The sequence below is a fragment of the Caloenas nicobarica genome, chromosome 1 (genome assembly GCF_036013445.1).
Source record: "Caloenas nicobarica isolate bCalNic1 chromosome 1, bCalNic1.hap1, whole genome shotgun sequence".
NCBI classification, from domain to species: domain Eukaryota; kingdom Metazoa; phylum Chordata; class Aves; order Columbiformes; family Columbidae; genus Caloenas; species Caloenas nicobarica.
In genome coordinates, this window is record NC_088245.1 from 120,405,570 (window position 1) to 120,429,391 (window position 23,822).

The window sequence follows — 23,822 nt, forward strand, 5'->3', positions numbered from 1 at the left end:
GGTGACACCTTGCACAGTCATTGTTCAGGCAATGGCCAGAAGGACAACAAAAAAGGCAAAAACACAAAGGGAGGTGAGGGATTGTTAGGGCTATGGAGTAAACTTCATCTAGGAAAATTAGATAATTTGATTTCTACAGTTTGTGGGTTATACAGCTGGAAACCTTCATCCTCATTTAAAAAAACATCAAGAAATCACAAACCACAATCATCAGATAACATGGGATAACATTTATTTAATCACAACTCCCCTGGTGGATCATTTTACATAAGGGCAGGTGTTTATATGCAAGTGATTATGGAAAATGAAGCAGAATGGAACACTACAAATGAGTATTAAAGGTCTATGCTGACACTACATCTTTAGGGCATTTTATGGAGTTCTTCATTAATGCTAGAAAACAAGAGCAGAAGAATACTTCTGAAAAATGAAGAACTCTACAGCGCGGTGAAGTCTCTCAGGTATTGGCAGGCTTTAGTGAGACGATTAATTCGTTGACTGAGGTAGCTCCTACGTTTAGCAGCTTCACTGTCTTCCTGAAGGAGATGACTTAACTTGTCTTTTTCTTGCAAAAGATGCAACATTGCAGTCTGTAAGTTATCCCCGAAGTCATGAAGGGCAGAAGACAGGATGATCAGAGGTATCTGATTGGCGAGGCGTTTGCTTGCTCCCTACAAGAAGGGGAAAAAAAGGCAGAATAATTGTTTCCTGAAAGTAACTACAAAAGGAAGGGGATGCAGGTATCCTGTTAAAAAGTGACAGCGTATTTTTAAAATGTTATTGAGTTACTGTTCGAGAAGCGAGTACTTCCAGGAAATAAAAGATATTTGCCATTAGTCTATTTTGTGCCTAAAGATCTAAAAATTATGAGTTACGGGAATGTCAGCTATTGCATTTTTTTCCTCTGTGAACTAAACCCAAGGCAGGCTGTTCTTTGCTTAGCTCTGCCAGCTATCATTGGTAAGAGCTATATGAGGACATACCTGACGGATAGTACTTGTGAACAATTTCTGGCATCAAACCTGTCTTCTCTGAACACTACCAATATACTATGGTACAGGAAACCAAACAGTGATTTTTCCCAAAGGTGGTAAATTCCTGTATTTAGATGGTATTCTAACAACATGGTTGTCCTTTAAAGTGTAAGACAGCTTTGGAGTAAGCTTTAGCCTTAAAGGGAAAATGTCTTCAGCAACAGTGAGACTAGACTGTGTCTACATTACATCTATTGATATCTCAATGAGAAAATTTTCTCCTTAATGTGACAAACTATCTGGTCTTAGCTATCTGTGCAAACTGAAAGAGATGGACCTAGAAGAGCTTGGGATGCCCTTTCCCCAGAGACATCTGCAGGACTTGGGCGCTCAGCTCATGCTCTTGGGCAATGAGAGGTTCAAAACCTGTCCAACACTGGGAGAGAGCTCCCTCCAGGCCTTCTGGTGCCAGGTAAGCACTTATGCCTGAGAAACTGGCTGCAATTCAGAGGTGCTATCTTCCTTTCTTTTTGTGGCACCTGCCTTGAAAATAGAAGTGGGAAGACCAGCTAGAGGCACTTTCGATTTGTAGGTCCCACAGGGTTTAGGCAGTCAATTTCCAGAAAAATCTAAGGTGTTTCTGGCTTTAGATACTTCTGGAGCTCAGTGGCTGAAAATCTCTCACGAACAAGGATGGAGCTGAGCTCAAGATGAAAATACATAAGACTAGATGTTTAGTTTTTCTTTCTCTTTTGTAGAGATCTAGGTAATAGCAAGGAATTCAGCTGAGTAAGCTAAAGCACTTACTGAGCCTGCTTGTTCTCTAGGCGGTGCTGACCCTGGCTGGAGGAAGCCTAGATGCTTTAAATATGGGTGTTTTTCTGGAGCCAACTCTACCCGGAATCTTGACAGGTCCACCATAGGTGAGATAGGTTAATGCGTGCCATTTTTAAAGGCCATGGACATTCATGAGCTTCCATCTCATCCAAAGTGCATTTTGCCATGCAAAAGTCCCACGGAGATACGATGCCCTGGCATTTCTTATTGCTGAAAATAGCGCTTAGGGAATTTACAAAAAATGTGTAACTAGCATCTAAGACATTTGTGTTATGGCAGAGTACAGCACGGCAGGAGGGAAGAGCTTATGCGGTTCTGCCTTTGTCTCCTGCTCTCTGATTTCTCCTCACTGGACTGAGCAGCCTGAACATTTAAGTGCAGGAATCTGTCGAAACCTTGCTATCGAAATTCAAGGTGAACTGCTATCTACCTCACTGCATTAGTAATACTAAACTTGTTGCTTTCTGAGGGAGTTCCACGAAACAAAGATCAAAAGCAAATCCTGATACTGTGTGGTCTCTTTGCTGTCTGTCTTTGACATAAGTCTTTGTTAAAACATCCCATTTGTCTTCAGAGACTTAAATTGTATGGAGCTATCTGCAGTACAGCATACATGCTCTGATCTCTACAGATAGCTGCATCAATTTTAGCTTAACGTTTTACTTATCGCTCCTCCTGCCACATTAGTTTAGGATCTGACTGCAAACCACTGACTGACACCACTTTCTGCTGCCAGTGGGAGTCTGCAGGGGGTCTTGAGGCTGACCTGAGCAGTCAGATGCTGTACCAAATGCAGAAGTGCTTTACACAATGTTGTTAAGCTTGTGGAAACTAGTGTCATTTGAAAACTGTGAAATAAACTTGCAGTGGGGGAAAGCAATCCTGGGACTGCTACTTCTTTTGCTGGAGAGGGGGACTTGCCATCAACTGAATACCAATAATTTCTAATTACAGGACTGAGGACTCTTCCCCATCCTATCCTCTCCTCCATGTTGGTAAGTGACTGTCCTTTCCTCATCCCAACACTTGTTCCTGTAGGAAAGCCAGCAAGAGAGCATTGTAGTGGCATGTGGCCTCACAGGCAGCAGGGAGTCACCCCTTCTCCATGAAAGGCTGGAGGAGGGTGAGAAGAGGACTCGCTTGCCAATGGCATATTCCCTGGGCAAGGGGCAGCCGCATTAGGGAGCCATGCCAGCTGGCGAGTAGCTGACAAGTAGTTCAGGAGCTAGTTGTCATTTGGACAGCCTGCAGGCTTTTCTAACGACCAGATCCCACAGTGTGCAACTGCTTCTCCGCAGGGACTGTGCTCACAACAGCCCATCAGACCAGTTATGTCCTGGCATTTTCATCACTGGTCAGAAGCTCCGATCAGTTTGTATAGAAGCTGCGTGTATACCTGAACAAGACATACCCTTTGGCTACTCTTCCCTGCATAGCAGTAGTATTGTATGAAAGACTCATATTGACTACAGCAAGATGTGGATGAGGAGTATATGCTATAGCATTCAGGGTGCAGAAGTATTGTAGTCTGTAAACTTACATGAAAATAGGCCTTCGTGTGAGCAACCATTTCCTGGACGAAGGCGGGCTCTTGATTTGAAACAGGTCCAACCTGGAACTCTTTCCCATTGCCAACTTTGGCACTGTTTTCTGCCTTAACAGAGTTTAAATCCTGAATGTAAATGTCATCCTGGCAGAATACAATTCTCTCCATTTTAAACTGGGCCCGGATGCGTCTTTCAGCCTCTGCTGCTTGTTTCTCTCTAATGTTTTCAATTCTGGTCTAGGAAAGAAAAGAACAACAAAGTCTCAGGCATTTCCTTCCTTTGCGAAGGTGCTTGTGCTTAGCGGTGTCCCCAGGGAATGACAAGATGGGAACAATGTTCAACAGTCCTTGCGGCAGCCTAGTGTAATCCCACATGGGCTCTTGGAAACATGGAATAATGCTTTAGATTCTGGCTGCTCTGTTGTGAAAGAGCAGGAAAATGTGCTGGTTTTGTCCCTTCCTTAAACATGAGTGGGATCCATCAAAACCTGGTGTTTGGATCGGAAAAAGTAGCAATGGCCAGGCATGAGTTCAGCCTGCAGCCTGTACGCGTTTTTTGCATGCATTTTGCTTGTGTCTCCCTCTCGCAGTAGACAGTGGCAGCAGGCACGGATGTGAACTCCATTGCCCTTCCTGTCCTTCTCACAAACTGCAGTCTCCTGTCTGTTGTCAGTAAACCAACCCTTGGTAACCCCTCCCTGTCTGGTGCTTTGATTGCAGTATTCTGATGCTTTCTGGCCTTTTTGATACTTCCACCTAAAAGTCTATGCGGGCAGCAAAGTACCCTCAGTCATCTTCAAATTCCCTTAAAATGCTTTCCTAGCATCCCTAAGAAAGCATCCCATCTTTTTTTCTCATCTTCAGTGTCTACTAAAACTTCCTCCCTCTTCATTCCTCTCACCGTATTATGCCTAAAACCCCTTTCTAAACACCTCTGTGTTTGACTAAACTAGCTTATTTCCTTGCTGTCTGGTTGGTGTGGGAGCTCAGTAAGGTTTGGCCATGCAAGCCAAGCGGCAAACCACCAATTTCACTCACATTTGCCTTTGAGTTTCCCTTTTAAGCAGTACTCTGTGAGTGGACTCTGCTTTATGGCTGTCCAGCATTGCTTCTCATCTCTTCCTCATAACTCTTTCTGAGAAAAGGGCTTCAATGACATCCATATAATTTAATTCCAACCCAAAACATGTAAGCCCCCAAACTGTGAACAGTCATCTTCTCTCTCATGGTTGAGTGATTTTTGGCTTGTTTGCTGTTCCCAGTTATCAAAGATGAGATTGCTGCATTGCCTGACACCCTGGCTTGCCTTTCAAAGAGGGAAAAGCACTGAGGCTACCCACATGCTTACATTGGAGGACTTAAGTTTGAAATTAATTATAAACTCTTCAAAGCAGCCATACCAGGTTTTCTTTGCATTGTGTGGTATGTACCAAGAATGTGACCAGAATGAATGAGGAATGTGTGTTTTAGATCTAGTCAAAGTTGTACCGACAGGCACAATGCACTTTCATTAGTGCCATTATAAACATGCCATTGTTTTCAAACTCTTCCTTATTTTATAAAAAATGCAGGCCTGCAAGAAATTTCATGCTTGCATAAGGGTAATACAATGGGATAGGTACTGTAAGCATGGCTGTATTTGCAAGTGCCATTCCATCTTGCTCTTGTCTTATCTCAGGTTATAGGCAGTCTCTCACCTTAGCAGCTCTGTTTAGATTGTGAAAAGTAGCAAAATGCATTTTAGTGAGCTCCACAAATCTCTCTTCAACCAGGCCTGAGGGAAGAACAGATAGACAAAACAGAGTCAGTAAGCAAGTGAAGTTTTTAAGCTATTGTTAATATAAGACTTGGGAAAACTACTCATTTTCTGTATTCATCCAGAAATAGCTGAGCAGCTGTACTGATGCACTATGCCTTTATTACCAACACGATGTAGGAATTTAGACTTCTAGATCCCAGAGCATGAGCATTAAAGACCTCCTGTAACCACTTACCACCTGAGAGACTGAATATCTCTGATATTTCTTTGATAAAGCAAGTTCTGTGCTTACAGTTCTGTTTGACCAGATGCGTCATCGCTTGGCCATGTAAGCACATCTGTATCTCCCCCTCTGAGTGGCCTGCCCAGGAAGAGGAGCTAGCACATATAATACAGAGCACTGGGTCTGGCACAGATACCATAGCTGCCTTCCAAGGCAAACACAGGAGGGATAGGACTGTGACATACTTTTTTTCCTTGGGTGCTTTTTACTGGATGAATTGTGTACCCCTTTCCACAGCCCCAGCAGCTGCTGTGTAATACATACAACATCATGCAAAGAATTGGCAAAGAACCTGGTTTCCCAGTTCAGGTTTGTGAATACCCCTCCCTGGGCTTGGGAATACCAAGCTGCTTGGCTGATACCAGGTACTTCTAGGATGCTCTTTCTTTACTGTGCTATTTATTACAGTTACTATCTAACTCCCTTCCATGAGCAACTGGGAAAAGTATTAACAAAGTCTGGAAACCATGTATAGAGACTGGATGCTCTAGAGAAGAAGCAAGCCCTCGGGCTGAATCAGATTCACTTCCCCACTCTGAAGTACCCTGGCTGAAGCTCTTGCTCCAGCAGTAAAAACATCAGCTTAACCCAGAAAAAAAAAAAATAGTTGCCAGGCACACCAGTGTATCCCACGTGAAAGCTTCATGTGGTCTGCGAGACATACCCATCACGTTGTTCAGTATCGTAATGGCCGGCTCCTCCAGTTCTATGATTTGCTCTTTTATAATGTCCTCAAATGTCCTGAAACTGGTAAAACCTGAGAGCTCCCGTCCACGATACTGGTCTTCATATTTCCATGCTTTACTTGGTACACTTTTTCTAACTGTAACATTAAAATGACATTGCTTTACTACTAAATCGCTCAATTTACAATTTTCAGATTTAATAGAGAAGTCTATTTCTCCTCTTTGAAATGCCCTTGAGAAGAACAACTACTGAGATGATCTTTCAAGCAATATTGTTACTACAGAACAGAGCTATCACACATTACTGTTCAGTGAGTGAGCCATCTCACACGCTGAATCAAGCATCTGACAGAAAGCAATCTAGAAATGATGATAGGGCTCAAAAATATCCCTTCAAATCGCTACCCTCAGAGAAGTGGCCACTACCAGTCACTTCTGAATTAAAAAAACCTCAGAATTAAATAAAAAACCCCAAACTCACTAAATAGTCTTATTTCAGGGAATCTACTATTGTCTAGCAATTTTTATTTAAGATATCACGATCAATATTTCGTTGTTAACATTATACAAATTTGCCATCTTAAATGAGATATAGCCCTTGGAATTAGTTTACACATTCAGGCAAAGATGTGTTTCTCAGCGCTTTGGAAAGTTTTGATATTGATCTGTTTTGGGGTCAAATTTGTGAATCATGGATCAAGTGAACATGTAGAAGCCAAAGTCAAGCCATGAACACATTCAATTCAAACATTCAGATGTATAAGTTCATGACGGGATAATAACAAAAAAAAAAAAAAAGAGACAAGAAAGAAGTAAATGTTGAGTATCTGGTTGAGAGTCTCAATATGTACCTGTACAGTCAAGGTAGTGAAAAGCTGTAGCATGGCCACAAGAATTTTTATCAGCTTTACAACAGAAAGTTCAAGGCTTCAAGTATCCAAAGTATCTGCTATTTTTACTACTTTAGTTCATCATAAGAAAGCTGAAGTTAAAGAGAATCATCTGTACCTTCAGAAATCCTAGCAGTGGCTAATAACAATGCTTTTCATTGAAGGAGGACTTGCTAAGGCTGCTTCTAGTTTTCAAGCTATGTGAGTGAATTTACTCTGCAGCCATGTGGTGCTACTCTGATCCTATTGTGAAGCTGGACATATTAGTTTAAATCAATGAGGATAATATGAAAGTGCCCAGAGGACTCTCTACTGTGGTTCAGCTGCCACATGATGCCCTGCATGTCTTCTGCCACTCAGTTGCTCATTGTCCTCTGAAGAAGCTGCATCCTTCTGCTAGTGCTTTTTGCCATTTTTACATCTATTTCTTTGCACCTTCATTGTCTTACCCTTTTATTCCCCTCCATTAAATCATGTTGATTGGTACCTCATGGATGTGACATAAGAGACACTGATATATGCCAATGTCTATCTGTCTGTTTTTCTTCACATACATGTATATATATACATATATACACATATATTTGTATCTGGTTGATAGCACCTTTGCAGCCTATTTGTACCTATCATTTTAGAGTCACTCATGATGTTGGCATAGGTGTGTATCAAGGACTAAAAGAACTTGTTTCAAGAGCTACTCCTTGACTGGCAGCTGATGCTATTTCATCTCTAAGAGCAAATGATGGGGTCTGTGAGAGATGTGAAAAAGATGCTGCAAAAGATGTTGAGCTTATAGCAGAGCTTCGTGTGCATGTGTCACCCTGCGACTCAGTTTAGAACTGAGTTCAGTTAAGCAATTAGCAAGGTGGGTGATGCAAAGAAAGGGGTACTCTTTACAAGGCTGCTGTTATTTCGAGCTCAGAATTGCTTTCTCCACACCTTCAACCAGAGCTAATGTAGGACAAAAAAAGGCAAAAGATGCATAGATTAAATTCTTAGGGACATGGTTTAGAAGTGGACTTGACAGTGCTAGCTTAACGGTTGGACTCGATGGTCTTAAAGGTCTTTTCCAACCAAAACAATTCTATAATTCTATGAAAATTCCAAAACATTCCTAATAATAATAACAAAAATAGTAACATAATTGTTGTAAATGAAAATATACAGGGTGTTTCAAAAAGATGGACTCAATTTGAAATCACTATGTCTCTGCAACCACAAACTGCCCATGAATGAAACTCTTACCACTTGAAAGGGTGGGGCATAGAGTTTCAAATGATTACTAAATGAGAACTCATTAAACCATTTGTAAGTTTTAATGTAATTGTAACATGTTGCCATAGTGAAATATACTGCTTTGAAACTGGGTCAATCTTTTTGAAACACCATGTATTATTATTATCAGTTTTGTTGCTGTTATTTAGAAGAATGGTTCAGAGAATCACCAGCTGATCCTCTGCCAGCGTTCACAGTCTTGCTTTTGTTGCTTTTGTGGGAGGAGAGACATCCACTGATCTTTCCATAGTAACAGCATTTAACACAATCTGAGTCTTTGTCCCCAAGGACCAAAGCATAACTTGCCTAGCACTACAGCAGATGAATACTCTTAGATTTTGATTTTCACTTTCTTGAAACAACCTGTTGATGATGCCGTATCTTAATCAAAAGCAAGGAAATGGGATCTTGGGTCAGCTGCAAGTGATGGTTTTCTATGCTTACCCTTTGCAGTACACTCCAGGATAAACACTTCCCATGTTTGAAACTCTCTGCGGATTTTCGTATACAGCCTGATTTCATTTCCAAACAACTGTTCCTCTCCACGGATTGTCTGAGAGATGTCTTGATTAAATATCTTGATTAACTGTGATGAATTAAAGAACAAACAGCAATGTGTTAAAGTTTCATTTTGTCAGACTAACTTATATATGTTAAGTAAATCTACAGTCATTTGATGTTAAAGAAGGGATGCGGTTCATTTAAAACATCCCTTCCTTGCAACTTTTATGCTCTTAGCTCCTGATTTTTTTTTTGTTTGGTTTGGTTTGTTTTTTTTCCAAAGCCAGCACAACTAGGGAAGGATGAACTTGACACTCTATTTTTGGTTTGTTTTCCTGTGGACTGTAAGAACCATTTACTAAATTCTAATTGACCAGAGTTGTATGGAGTCTTTAAGGGCTGATGAGCCTTCATGAGCACCTCTGCTGGCCTGCTGAAAGCTTACTGTGAGGGATGAGCTCCCCAAGAGGAGACACTTAGATGGACTTCAAACTGTATTTTGAATGCGCATGGTATTATGAGTGCTGTGAACAAGGGAAAACCTTCAAAATGCTGGGCAGGCACGAGTGTAAGTTTTCCCTTTCTGAGGTGCTTGATTTTGACCAATCAACCAACCAGCTGAGTTGTCGTTCAGTTCTCTTGTCACATAATCACAGGAAAAAAAGTTGCCAGGAGGGGCCATGAGCTCCTGTAGTCCATTATTTTTCCAGGTATGATGTATCCCTGCCAGAGGTTTGTCTGTGTTACTCTCAAAACGCTTCAGTGACAAAAGTCACAAGATGGTTCACGCTGTCAACTTTAGGTGAGCAACTCCCACATTTACCTCCTCGCTCTGCTCCATGACCAAACCAATATTGATACTTACCTCTGTGAGGAAAATCAGCTTCTCAGACTCTGTTGTGGGTGTTCCTCTTGTATACTTTTGTAGATCGTGGAACGTTTTTTGGAGCACCTCACGTATTTGATTCTCTAGTGTTGGCAAAGTTTTCTGGGGAGGTAGACAGTAGAGAAGGACACTTAGGTAGGTTGAATACATCTGGTTTTGGAGGAAACAAAATCCCTCTAAGAATGACCTATGCTTGCACATGGTCTCTGCAGCTTTTAGGAGTCCAAGAGCTTGCTGTCTTTGCATCCCATGTGTGATAGTGGGATAGCATGGAAGTGCAAATTTGGCCTTAATTGAGAAAAGGCATGGGGTTAGGATCTCCCTGAGGTATCAGGCTGGACCTCACTGCAAGGCAGGCAGAGTAGCTGCAGTCTAGGGCATCATTTCACCTATCGCGAGCCAAAAACTATGTCCTGACGAGTTGCGCCAGGAAGGTGGTGATGCAGGGAAGGTAGCGACCCGTCCAGTCCTGATAAATACCTGACTGAACATCACTGTTTAGTTGCTTATTTTAAGTAAGGTTACATAAATGCATATTTTTTTTCTCCTTCAGAACTGAATTGAGAGGTTCCCTGTACTTAATGGAAAAAGATACATTACTTACAAGTACATGTATATATATTTTTTTTAACCTACATTAGTATAGTAATATAGTAAAACAATTGCATCTTTAAATTTTGGAGACCTTTTCAGTTAAATATAAATTATTGTGTTTTAGTAAGCTCACAGCAGTAACTTGTCACCCAGCTAATCAATGCTCTTCACAAACAAAAAAGAAATATCATGGCTGCCATTGAAAAGGCAGAGGTTATGAGTCACAAGTAGATTAAATAATTTGCCTATTTCCAATCTTCAGTTTAAAGGCAAATCTGAGGACAGAGCATGGGTTTCCATACCTCTCAGCTCAATTTGTTCTCAGATTCCTGGACTGAAGGATAATTAAGTAGTACCTATGCATATAAAGAAAAAAAAATATTTTGCAATCCGAGGCTGAAGGCCTGAACTTATTTTTACACAGTAACTGAGAGAAACTGCTCAGTATGGAACCTCTGGTACTTACAATAATATGTCTCACAAGTTCATTTGTGAGTTTCTCTGCCAGGTGAGGGATAGTAGCCCTTTCTTCTTCCAGAAGAACACTGTGAAAAATTGGAAAAGGTGACTTTTGGATAGAGTGTGTGTGCAGGCCAAGGAGTCAGCACTGATGTTCCAGTCTAGTTTCTTCTTTTTAAATTTTTTTATTTTTTTTCCACATTTCTGCTACACAAATTGAGTAATGAAAGCGCCCTCTAGCGAATAATAGCACAGATCCAGCAGGAGCCCAGGACCCTCTGGGCACCACAGCTTTTATGCAAGAGTTGTTTGATAGCTACTGCTACTGGTTAGGCAAAAGGAGGCAAAGAAGAATCTGAAAATAGCAATTTCTAACAGCAGATTAATGTACTGCTGTATTGTTTCTGCATGTGGGAAGTACACTGATTCAAAACCCTTTTCACCTGCTGTTCTCCGTATTATGACTGATTTGCTGGTCAGCCATCATCTGGGAAATCTGTGGCCTCAGCACAGGCAGCATCTTTCACCATGTTTTCCAGTAAACAGAAATACTTCAGTGCTTGACTTGAAGTGCTCATATGCTTACCTTGACTTCTTTGAGACTATTCTGAACTTCTGAAGTTCACTGCACTTCTCCAAGGGTGAAGGAGAAGTATATATCAAACTTGCATCCAAAATACATTTTAAAAGATTATTTGACATGTAAAATTCTTCTGGCTTACTGAAATGCAACAGTACACGGGAAATGAGAAATAGCGAGTATAATTACTACCTGTTTGTAACCCTAATTTAAATCTCGGTAAGTCAACAGGAAGCTTTGAAATGACTTTAATATGTTTTCAGTTAGGTCCTTTCTGCAAGAAGTACCTGAAATGTTTGTGACTCTCAAAGAATTTTCTCTCCTGCTGGATTGCAGCGGCCAATGTCAGTTTGTTGTGGATGTCCTGCTGCCCACGACACTTCACAATCATATAACCTTTTTTGAGGGGGATGACCAGGTTTCGTATTATGTTAACAATAGCCTCTTCTGTTCCTTTGTCCACCAGGTCAGGCTTCGTTAAGATCCCTGTGAAGTTACTCAGAGAGAAAGTTCGTCAAAGATACAAGTTAAAGGTGGGAGAGGTGCAGCAGGACACCCCGCTGCCAGAGTGGGAACCTGCTGTACTGTGTTTTTTATAAAGCAACTTCATTTTGTTTTCTTTCACCTAGATAGCTCTCAGCCCCTGGGCCTTGCACTGTAAAACACACTCTACAGCTGGCCTCCAACCGTGTCTTTGGCCTTGCAAACTCTTTTTAACAGGCAGCAGCAAAGTTTTCCCATTACTAACTCTGATATTTTCAGTTTCCAGTTACTTGTAACATGAATGCCAGCAAGACTCAAAATTGAGGGATTCTTAGAGCTGCTGGTCATCTCCGGCTTGTAAGCAGTTTATTTAGGCTGTTTTTTTTTTTTTTTTTTTTTTTTTATCTACTTCTAGTAGCTAATTTCACAGATCTGGTGTGGCATACAGAACATCAGACCTTCATGGAAAAGAAGATCTGCACTTCTTTTCAACTTGTGGTTTAAAATTGCCTCACCTAGTGTCCTTTCTCCACTGGGGTCCACCTCTTGAGCCATTTTCAGTGCTTCTGTTGTTGCAATATCCACATTACATGGCACCACTACCAAATTGAGTGTCTCTTTGCAGCCAATAATTTTTTTAAGTAGCCTTTTGATCTGCAGTAGAATACAGTAGTAACAAAATTCAGTGAAACCAGATTCTTGCATGTAGGATATGACCATTGTTTGATTACATATACTGAGGATAGTGTTACATGATAAAGGATGGCATGGAAATGCAGAAGAATGCAGCCTCATTTCCTATGTCAAGATTAATCCAAACATCTTGCATGAAGGAGACTAGACTGTTTTCTATGCCTGTCCTGAAAGCTATGTGAAGTTTAACCTCTCATGCATATAATTTTTCATTATGGAAATATTAAAGGTATTTCATAAATAATCACATGTAAGAAAAACAAGTTCTGATGTCTAGGTACACACAGAAAAAAACAAGCTAGATTATGCTGATAAATCTAAAACTGGATCTCTGAAAGGAGAACAAATGTCTCTGGCTTACGTTTCAGTGGAATATTTTGGAAAAAAAAAAAATCACACATAATGTCTGGTTGGAGTTGCTTCTACATCTCGATGCCAAACTAGAAGAGTTTCTCACAGTTTGTGTGGTATGGAAAAAGGTTCACACAGCTCTATTGTGCTTATACCGAAACAAGGGGTTTTTTTTCTCCTGAGTTTTAGTGAAGGCACCTCTCTTTTCTACCATCCATTTATCCATCCGTCCATCCATCCATCCCAATTTCTGTCATGCTACAATGCTATAGCCTCCATCTCTGAAGCATGCAGACAGCTGGGGATGATGGAAATGTGTGGATCATGTAATGCCTGCTGCTTTCTTCTGAATACAATAGAAAGATTACTATCTAATTGTGAAATGATATTACTCTTCTCTCAGTGAGTAAAGCCCAGACAATCTAATCTTGTCTGATTTTTTGACATGCTTGGTTTAGTTTATTCTACTCTTATTCCAAGTTCCTATTTAAAGGTATTTTAGGATAAACAATACACTCAGTTCCTGCACATCACCCTCACAGCTGGCCTTGTCCAACTAGGGTTTTATTTGCATTCCCTAACATTTCTTCTAAAAGCAGCCAGAAGAAGAGTAGAAAGCCCCTTCACTTTAATACATATTTTGTTTACTTCAAAAAGGGTCTGCTGGGACCCCTTAAGGGATGAGAAAATTCAGGAAGGATCTGATTCTGATGTGCCCTGTAAGTAAGGGATGACAGAGCACTGACCCTGTATGAGAGCCAATTTGCCACCTTGCTCCAAAAGAGCCACAAGAACTCAGATGTATTCACCTTTGCCAAATATATCCACAGAGTTGGTAAGATACAACTCATTTTGGGATGTATCTAGCTTCCAGACTGCAGTCTAGCTGAGGGACAGGGGGGCAGCACTGTGTTCAGGGTCCACATGGCTGGGTTATTCCATGCTGCCATGGCTAGGTTGTGCCAGGCACCTGAGGTGGCTCCTTCATGGCTAGCATGGGCAGCTCCCTCATGGGCAGCTCCCTCCTGCATGACAGGACAGACAGGATCCTGGACCTCGCTGTTCCTATCAGCAATTCCTGGCCTGAAAAACAGGCCTGTTTTTTAGTGTACCTTCACCAGAACTACTCCAGTGTCCTGTAGCAAAGACTTGCATATGAGGTAGGTTACAGAAGTGACCTTGTGCATAAGTCAGCATACGAGACTGAGTTTTACCTGTTCCCCAATGTCTTTTGGCTGATCCCCCACAGCCACTCTGGCAATTCCAGGAAGATCAATTAATGTCAGATCTGGGACATCTGGGGACCGAACTTCCAGGGAAATTAGTTCTCCACTAATGGCACCTTTAGTACCAGCCACGACATTCTGGGCTGTAAGGAGAAAAGAGCAAGGCGATGAATACAAATTTCAGAAAATGCATCAAAATGAAGCTGAACACAAAGACATCATAAAGTATCTGCTATCACCTAAGGTTCTTTTAGGCTTGGCTTTTTTCAAATCTAGCAAAAATCTAAGGAAATTTTTATGCAATACATGGATATGTAGAGTCCTTTTGGAATGTGAACTTACAGAGCATATACTTATGGACTCTCATTTATGCAGACAAAATACATGTGAATAAACCACAATGAAAGTGATCAGATGAGATACTGGGCAGTTGCAGAAAAGCTTCTTCAACGTCAGGACACATTTTAAGCATTAATTGACTGCCTTGAAAGACAAATTAGGTGTTATTCTATATTCTTCACACTTTGATAGTGAGGTTGAGAGATCAAGTGATTCATCCCAGGTCTTATAACACAATAATTTTAGAACCGTGGACAGCACAAAGGAGCAAATAAACCCTGTAGTCATTCTCATGAGAGATTTTCAGCTCTATAATTAGCTTAATCCATTCATTCCACTTGCCTTGCCAGTTTTGGAAGGATATATTGAAAATATACAACTAATATATTGAAAACCTAATGAAAAAACAATAGGACAAATAACTCTGTTTTAGAGCTGTGCTAGTCAAGGAAATAAGGACCATGCAACTTTCAAATTTATGGTGAGTGCTTACTACTCTTTGGGTGAGAAAAATGTTTTCTCACACTGCATGAAATACCATAACAGTAAAGCTGTGACATGGGAAGGGTAATGCTTGAGGCTGTGGTGCCTCTAGCTGACAGAAGGCCCATATGCTTGCCATGCTGCCTTCTCACAATTTTTGCCAAATAATAGGATTTCCAGCCACTGGCAGAAACTATTTATAGTTTTGCAAGTTTATAACTTGACAGAAAACCTCCTGAAACCAGGCAGATGGCATCTGGATGAGGACATGGCCCAAGCATTTATTGGACATCATGAATCCCCTTCACCACTAAAGCAGTAAGTAGTACAGCTCTCTTGAGAGAGCTATATTATGTTAACCCATCTTCTGCTCTGAATTCAGCTTTCAGTGTTACTTGTGTCTACAATTCCTGTATTAGTCTGTGGACTGCCGCTCAGCCCAAGGGGAGAAAGCATTCGGAGGAGACCGAGCAAGCCAAATCAGTGGGGAATACATTACAACTCACCTTCTCTTATTGCTTTCTCCACCTCAGAGGCATAATGGATCTCCATGCTGATGTTACGGTAAGAAATTTTCCCTTTCCATGCCTGGTCAGCAGGTATTCTTTTCAGTTTAAGTTCCAAGGGACATCGAGTAACAATACCTGCAGCAGTTCCAAAGACAGAGGTAACTCCCTCAGCAGTTGTTACGCATGATAGACAACCATGGACTGTGTGGCCCACACAGGGTTGCCTAATAGTTCACATAGAGACACAGAAATGTTCCAAGAGACAAAGGGCTCTCATCTGACTTCCCACTCAGACTAGGACTGTCACCGGCACTAGGTGAGGTCAGCCATGGTCCTGTCCAGCCACATCTTGTCTTGCAGATCCCCAAGGATGGAGATTAGCACCACCCTGGACGTCCTGTTTCAGTGCTGCACCTACATCCTGTGAAAGCCTTTTCCTCAAGTCCAGCCTGGAAGACTCGATGGTATTGCCAATTCATACAGAATTTGAGAACCTATATGTGTGTGTATACGCTCACACACACATACAGAGCTGGAAAGTGAATTTTCTTGAGCTGCAAAGTCTTCCAACAGTCTTGTATGACTTAAAACACATCCAAGGCATATGTTTGTAAATAAAGATATTTGTAATTTTTTTTTGCCAAAAAAAAAGTATCTGTAAGATAACCTTGTTAAAAAAATCCAAACCAACCCCAAAAGCACACTTCAAAATTAGTCTTCCATTTGAAACTGATACTCTTCTGTACCAGTCTTTGCTGGGAAATGCACAGACTCAGCTGATGCCTCCTTTCAGTCTGTCCACAGTTTGGGGCAAGTAGGTTACACTATGTTCTTCTTACTCCTATTCTCTTGACCACCCAGAACATGTATCATGTTGGAATTACCCTGCAATGCCCCACCTACACATCTATTTCTTCTATTGGAAATCAGAGCTGAAAAGGCCTCTGGAGTCTCACAATTTAGATATAGTCTAAGTCATGGGGTTACCCACTCCTAGACCAAAAAAAAAGAAAGAGAAAAAAAAAGACCTTCCACCTCATCAAAATGAAATGCAAGTAAAAACCTGAGAAGGTGAATTCTTACCATTTCCCCTAGGAAGAGCAATACCAGACAGGGCTTCTAGGACAGAGCTTTTCCCAGAGCTCTGGTCTCCGATCACTGCGATTGCAGGCAAAGCCAGATCTTTTTCTATTCCAAGAGCTCTCAAGCTGTCGACGAGATCAATACAGGGTCGAATCCTTTCCTCATATTGATTGTACAAGGTATGCTCTGCTGCCTGTTAGAGTTAAACTTACAATGAATTTTCCATAATTTTAAAATAAGTTGTTTCCACAAATAAACTTTCAGGCATCTTTTCCATCTCATCGTTCTCTAGTAACCCTTATGTACTGTCATCAAACTGTACTTCATATCAATGTGCATCCTTGCGCCTCTGTGTTACAAATCGGTGTCTGTAAACATGACAAAGTCGGTTCAAGTTGGCTCAATGGCCAACCTTAGTAAAAATACCAAACTTTGTAAGCTATCCTGAAAAGGTAAGGCTAAAAGGAGACCTCATTGCTAAGTATGCTTTTTTATAATTGCTATTTTCTTCCCCTTATCTACAGATGTACTGAACTATGTGTATGCAAATGATGACTAGTCCCAGCAATAAGATAATTTAGTACAGAATAGCTTATTAAATCTTTGTTTTGAAGTTTGAAGATTTATTTTGTGCACAGACACCCAAAACGTTCTGCTGTAGGAACCTTAACAGGTGGCTAAAATCTTTTAGGTCATCATGGTTCTTCTATCTTTGCCTCACTTTAGGCTAGGGTAATGGATGCATATGAGTGATTTGTTTTAAATGACTGATTGTTGTAATTTTTTGGTTTTGATACACGTGCCAGATATTAACACAAGCTCTTCATTTTCAGGAAAATAATCTGAATATTTTCCAGCCCTTTACAAAACTGCTCCACATGCTGTTAAATATGCCCAACTAAAATGTATAAAGATTGGCCTGATCTCTTATCCCAGTTTCTCTGTCCATATTCCAGTCAGACTGCTGCATTTAGAAATGCAATTTTGAGAACATCAATATTTTACAGACCCTAATGAGCCAGGCACATCCATATCTGGTATTTTGAAAAGAAAAAATGAAGTTTCCCGCCATAACCTTTGTCTAAGAAAGCCACCTCTGAAAATATGTATATCAAACAGATGTAATCAAACAGATCAAGTTTTTCTTTCAAGATGAAAAAGACAGCACGCATTACTGGAGGCAGGTATTAAGAAAACTTACTGGTAACCCCTCCCCACTGTTTTCATTATAATGTTTATTAGTTTGTAAATCTTAACCATTCTCAAGGAACTCCATTAACTATGACACAGACTTAAAATCAACCTGTTTTTGTTGTTAAATATTCAACACAGGATATTATTAACCTTTCTTCATATTTCTGTTGAAGGTAGTGGAGCCTCAGGTACAAAATATCCCAGATTTTAGGGTTTCCATTTAAAATTTGCTAATTGTTACCAACAAAACAGATACATGATGCACATCAAGTTGGCTGCTAGGCTGCTGCCATTCTCCCTTTTATACCTGCATTTTTTATGCCTGTAGATTAATTGCATGTATTTGTCTTCCTAGTTACACAAATGACTGTTTGCCCCTGATCCCAAAAGCACTCCTCTGCTTAGACCTAACAAGCGCAGATTGCCCAAAGAGACAAGGGAATTAATTTTGCGGCATAAAGTGAAACGCAGGAGTAAGACTGAGGAGGACTTATATTCTCTTCTAGTACCTGCCTTACCTCATCCTGTTTTCTGTAATCCTGTTCATTCCAGTCCACATGGAGATACGTACGCTTTCCCAAAACGTCGGATGCCAGAAGACTGTCATCATCTTCTGCATCTGATGGGAGAGGTACTGCAAAAGCTTCAGAAGATGGTTGTGAGGAAGGTGATGCAAAAACTTCTTTCTTTGGGACAACTTCGGCTCTTCCAAAAAGTTGTTTGGACTTCTGACTCTTGTTATCCATGGCCTGCTTATTTTTTGGCCTATGACATGGGTTGTCCATAAGTGCTTCACTAAATAGTGATCACTGTCTGGTCCGACCACTCTTTCGCACAGCTTCTGAAATCAAACACAGGGCACTGAATGACGCCAGGTTGCAACAGTGATCATAGCAGAGAAAATCAAACACCACTTTTATTTACTGATTCAAACCCTCAGTAGATATCAAGTGCCACAGCTCTTTTCAAATCACAAAAATTGCTTTCCAGAGGACAGACTTGAAACACTTCTCCTTACTTCTCTTATGCTTTTTTTTCCCCCTGTGTTTTCAAAAAAAGAAGTTGCCACAAAGTAAGGAACAATTATTTTTTTTTTTTGAGGGGAGGGGAAAGAAAAGTTACACCAGTTTTTGTGAAAAGCCAATTTTCCTCCATCCAATATTTGGCAGAAAGGTGTTTTAAGAAGCTCAGTCAGTGGTGGCGGCTGCTGGGCAGGGTTGGAGAGAGTGTATGAAGGCTTATCTTCAGCCACCTGGGGTCAGGGCTACTGGGCTGTGTGTCTGCACAGGGAGGGGACACATGGGTGGGTCACCGGCCATGACAGTTGGACACACCAACCCGTAGTCTGCCATGCGGCCAACTCGCCTCTCTTGTGGTAGAAACACTTGTCAGAGGCAAATCTTACACCCATCTTAGAAGCTCAGTATCTCAATCACCCCCTCTGTAGCTTAAGACTTTCTCCAAAAAGCGGACTATGATTGACATGATGTTAGAGAAGGGAGAATGTGGCAGTTGCACTTTCCCCGCCTCACACCCTGAGAACTGGTGTGGCCGTTGCACATCCCCCTCTCAGAACTGGGGCCTTCAATGGGGCAGCTGATGGCTCTTTGTGGAGACCCAGAGTCAGTGGGCAGGGTCATTAGCAGAGGAGGGGCCAAGAGCACCCACAGTCCAGAGAAGCTGAGAAGCTTCTGGAATGCCCACAGTCGGGGGAGGGGTGTAGAGAAGCCGAGAAGCTTCTGGAATGCCCACAGCCAGATCTGAGCAGACTATAAATGGGGTTCCCGCTGGAGATGCCCTTTGTGTGGTCTCCTCGGAGCTGCAGGTCTGCCGTGCTGCCGGCGTCCCTCCCCTTAGACGGAGAAGCCGTCTGAGGTAACCTCCCGGGATGGGGAGCGCCTCACCTCTGTGTGTGGGTGAGTGATAAATTACTGAATATATGCTTTAATAAGTCCTCGCCTGGTAGGTGAGTGTAACTTCCTCGTCTGGGACAGACGAGTGTAAATTCTTTGCCTGGCAGGCAAGCGTAAGTCCTGGCCGCAGTAGGCTAGTGTTTCTCTCTTATGGGCGAAACAGGGCAGAGAGGGCTCTGGTTTGTCTTCTTGTGACTGCGTGTATGCATGCTGTGGATCCTCATTATTCTTATTTTGCTGCACCCCAAATAATCTCCTAACCTAATATCCGAACCTGTATCTTACGTTATCTGAGTGCTAACTAATTGTATAAACCCCGTTTCTATTCGGTTTATTGGCGGTACTTTTCTGGCCAGAATAAAGTTTGTTTTGGACTTTGTTGTCCGCCTAAACTTATTTTGGGGTGCCTCCGTGACAGAGAACTAGGAGAATTTTTATTTTCTTGTCCAGCTTTTCTTTATGTAAAAGTTTTGTTGAGATATTTTCTATGGGTGACCAAAGAAACTGGAGGTTTTGATTTGGTGTTTTCCAGGGAAAGTGATTTCCAGAGAGAATGATTTAAACAAACCAAACCAAACCCAAATGGTATTTTTTCAAAACTAGATTTTTTAACCTCCTCCTCCCAAAACCACCATCTGTTTAACTCAAATACTAGGGAAAATGGAATAGGAGAAACTCATTTTTGCTTTAAATAACTTCCTATTCTTTTTTTTTGTTGAATTAAGTTTACAGGTTTTCTAATTTAAATAGATGTCAAAACAGGATGATCAGATGCAACATAAGTTATCCTTTCAATGTGTAAAACAAGTTTAGAACAAAACAGATTAATTCCATGCTTGCTATTCAGCCTTTCTTTTAAATAAAGCAAGACAATTTTTAATACATACTATACAACCACATCTGCACGGAGCACCAACTTCCTGATAGTTCTGAAGAGGAATTGCCTCATTTTCCTCGAACGATCCTGGCTTTGCATCTCGTGGGGTAATAAAAAAATCCACTGTCGAACCTCAAGTGCAAAGTTGCAGTGCTGAACCCACACAGCTCTTGCATTTATTCACTCTATGTCCAGGCAGGGGAGTGCACAGACTTCTGCCTGACATATCCTTCAGGATATTTGAGTAAGTTACACGGTCTCTGGGTTGTATGTTTATTAATGCCAGCTGTCTTCTCAGAAAAAAATGAAGCAACACGAAGCTTATGATGCTACACATGAATACCACTGGCTGGACAGTGTTGCTGAACACTGCCCTCACACAGTACATATTTTAACAAAGGTATTCCAATTTAATGCTTGTCAGTCGTCTCCCTTTAAAGAGGAAATAATACTAATATCTTTCTCCCCATGCCCCCACCTCCCCCTGCCTCCTCCCCAGAAAACAACAAATCCTACTCCTGGCAACCTTGTTTAACCACCCTTACCTTAGGCACTTATGCAGCCTTCTCACATGCAGCTATTAACAGCAATGAATATAACAGTCAAAAATTGCATGATTATTTTTATAATAAGGAAAAGATGAAGTTCTACCTGCGTAGTGTCCCGTAGCAAGGAGAAGCAGTAACTGTTTTTCAACTTCTTCTGGTGCTTTTTTATTTACAGGCTCCACCTACACGCTGTGACAAGAATCAGGAGAAACGAAACCAGTTTGATATGAAACAACAGGGCTCTATTCATGATAGCTCCGGAGTGCATTGCTTTTTCCTTTCGTTTCCCCACACACCGGCCAGATTTCCTCCCATTGTTTAGCGGAGGGCAGAAACGAAACTCCTCATGCGCACAGCTGGCCGCTTCCTAGTTTGGCTGTACTGCACAGCAGGGTGACAGGGGCTAATGGCAGAGGTGCTTGGAAACATTGCCGATGAGCAACAAGCCCCTCGTCCTCCCCCCAAAAAGTCAGCTCAAAAAGTCACCTCACATGTGGAGTGAAAACACCAGGGTCAAGCGGAGACCCAGCAAGCTGCTGTGCCCTTCCCCCATGGGGTCCGCCTACTAGGGATGCTGGCCCCGTGCCATCCAGGGGTCCCTTTCAGCCTCCTTATCCCTTCATGCAAAAAGCGAGCGGGTGAGGGCCCCTTGCACAGGAGAGGGAGTATTTTTTCCACCTCGTGGCAAGACTTTCCAGCCCAGCCAGGGTGGTGAGCTGTGCCGCTGCACACCCAGGCTGCGTCTTTGCTGTTGGAAGCTGCAGAGCGTGGCTGAGGTTGCTGAACTTGGGTGACAAGCAGAGTGACAGGCAGCGTGATTTGTGTGTTATGCACTACTTCAGGATAGCAGAGGTCTTGAGCTGTTTCTCAGGTCCTTGTGTTGTTTTCTCAATGCTACTGGGACAAGACACTCCCTCTTCCGCTGTCTTTGCTCTCCTGCCCTCATTTTTTGTCTTTGTATAGGCTCTAAGCTGTTAAGAAAAATCAGCTTGCTTTGTCCAGTTGGGCTTTGCAAGTCTGATGCAGGATCAGCCCTTATTTCTCACTCCCTCTGGTTTTGACTTCTGCCTGCATCAGCTGTTCTCAGTTTCTTGTGGTTTTGGTGGGTTTCAAACTGCCTAACTCTAGTCCATGTGTCTGACTGAACAGCAGTCACACTGTTCATTAGACCCAGCCCTTCTTCCAACTTTCCCATCTAGCCATGGCTCAGAGGGTTTGTTTCTGAGCTCTGGCTGGGGGCACATGGCAGGGAGGGACACAGAGCCAGCGCTGCATGGGCAGCACCGTGGCTCGGCATGGGCTATGGCAGGGGACCCCATCTACAAGCTCTCCTGGCCTCCTCCACCATCCCTCTTGTCTTCAAGCATATAGGAGAAGCACAAATAACTGCATGGGAATGATCTTCTAAGTCTCACTACTGATTAGCTTATGAATTTTTGGCGATGCCTTTGTTATGTTGTTGATTCGGTTACTGGGTTTTGTTTAATCGCAGGACTGTGTTTCAAAGAAAAATAGGAGCTCTGGGCAATATGACCTTGCTGTGAAGGGAGAAATCTGGGTTCTCCTCTCTCCAAATATCAAGATCTCAGTTCTAGTTTCTCCTGAATCAGCAAAATCTTTACCCTGTTACTGGGAAATGTTTTAGTGTAATGCATTGAAAACAGTTTTCATGTTTATGTAATGATTTATAACAGCATATTTCACTGACAATATGGTTCTACAGATTAGGATAACACAATAAAGGATGTTTAAAACTAGATTAAGAAGAATTTCATTCAAATCTCAGGAGTTTAGAGCATGTTTGGAAATAATTTTAACAGACAGAAAAATGGAACATGATGTAAAAGATGAAAGACCAGGCATTTGTCAAAGCAAATGTGGATAATATTTTGCAAAGGAATATCAAAATGTAGTGTAAATGCACTAGTTGGCAGGATCATTATGTGACATAAACCATTAGGCAAAATCCTTAATCATAACTTACTCAGGTAGGAAGGTACTGCCAGATACCATCTAGTCCAGCCTTTTAACTCAAAGCAGTCCAGACTGTGTTGTCTCAGGCTTTATCCCATTGAGTCTTCAAAGCCCCCAAGGATGGAGAATCCACAGCCTCACTGTTAAATTCATTCAAATAATTAAATATCCTTAGAGGTTTTTTTTTTTCTTTCTTCCTCATATACAGCCAGATATATCACTCTTTTTTCAGTTTATGCCCCGTCTCTCATTCCCCCACCGTGCATCTCTGCAAAGAGCCCAGTGCCATCTTCTCAGACATAGGTGCTGGGGGGCTGCTACAAGCCCACCCCCACAGCCACCCCTTCCCTGGGCTGTACAAGCCCAGTGGCCACTGCTCCTGCCCTGACCTCCCTCAAACTTGATGTTCTGCCCATGTCTTTCCCATACTGGGGCTCCTAAACATGAGGCTGTGTCCAGATGAGGTCTAACAGGTGCTGAGCAGAGGGGGACAACAACATGCCCCAGTCTCCTGCCTGCTCCTGCCCTCATGGTGCAGGGTGCTGCTAACATTTGTTGCTGCCAGGACATGCCTCTGTCTCACGTTTAGCCTAATGTCTGCCATGATGTCCAGGGTCTTTTCCAGCAGAGGTGTTCTCCAGCTAGTCAGCCCCCAGTTCATGGCACTGCAGGGATTTAGTCCATCCCAGGAGCAGGATTTTGCATCTGTCCTTACTGAGTGGACAAGGACCCTCAAAAAAACCAAAACCCAAATAAATTAACATCCTCAGACAACTATTGAGAGAAACACTGCCAAAAAACCAGTGCCAAAATCCCTACAAAAGCAACCCCTGCCTAAATAAATAAATAAAAAATCCACAAAAAAGCCAGAACAAAAAG

The 23,822-nt window shown here is 41.9% G+C and overlaps 1 protein-coding gene across 1 annotated transcript; it reads right to left on the reverse strand.

Moving 5' to 3' along the window:
• Positions 1 to 209: 209 nt before the first annotated feature.
• LOC135996991 (interferon-induced GTP-binding protein Mx-like) lies at positions 210 to 21,149 on the reverse strand. Its single transcript, XM_065649391.1, has 14 exons — positions 21,073 to 21,149; positions 18,150 to 18,472; positions 16,438 to 16,630; positions 15,352 to 15,489; positions 14,012 to 14,166; positions 12,269 to 12,407; positions 11,558 to 11,756; positions 10,698 to 10,776; positions 9,617 to 9,739; positions 8,695 to 8,836; positions 6,064 to 6,222; positions 5,055 to 5,131; positions 3,352 to 3,594; positions 210 to 671 (listed from the first exon to the last, which is right to left on the reverse strand). The coding sequence occupies exons 2-14, from the start codon at positions 18,414 to 18,416 to the stop codon at positions 438 to 440; spliced, it is 2,148 nt and encodes a 715-aa protein (XP_065505463.1). The 5' UTR covers positions 18,417 to 18,472; positions 21,073 to 21,149; the 3' UTR covers positions 210 to 437.
• Positions 21,150 to 23,822: the final 2,673 nt, after the last annotated feature.

Coding starts and splice junctions, on each gene's coding strand:
- LOC135996991 (XM_065649391.1), bottom strand. CDS start 18,416: ATGGACAACCCATGTCATAGGCCAAAAAATAAGCAGGCCATGGATAAC. Junction 8,837..9,616: donor AGCTGATTTTCCTCACAGAG/GTAAGTATCAAT, acceptor AATTCATCACAG/TTAATCAAGATATTTAATCA. Junction 5,132..6,063: donor GATACTGAACAACGTGATGG/GTATGTCTCGCA, acceptor TTCTTCCCTCAG/GCCTGGTTGAAGAGAGATTT.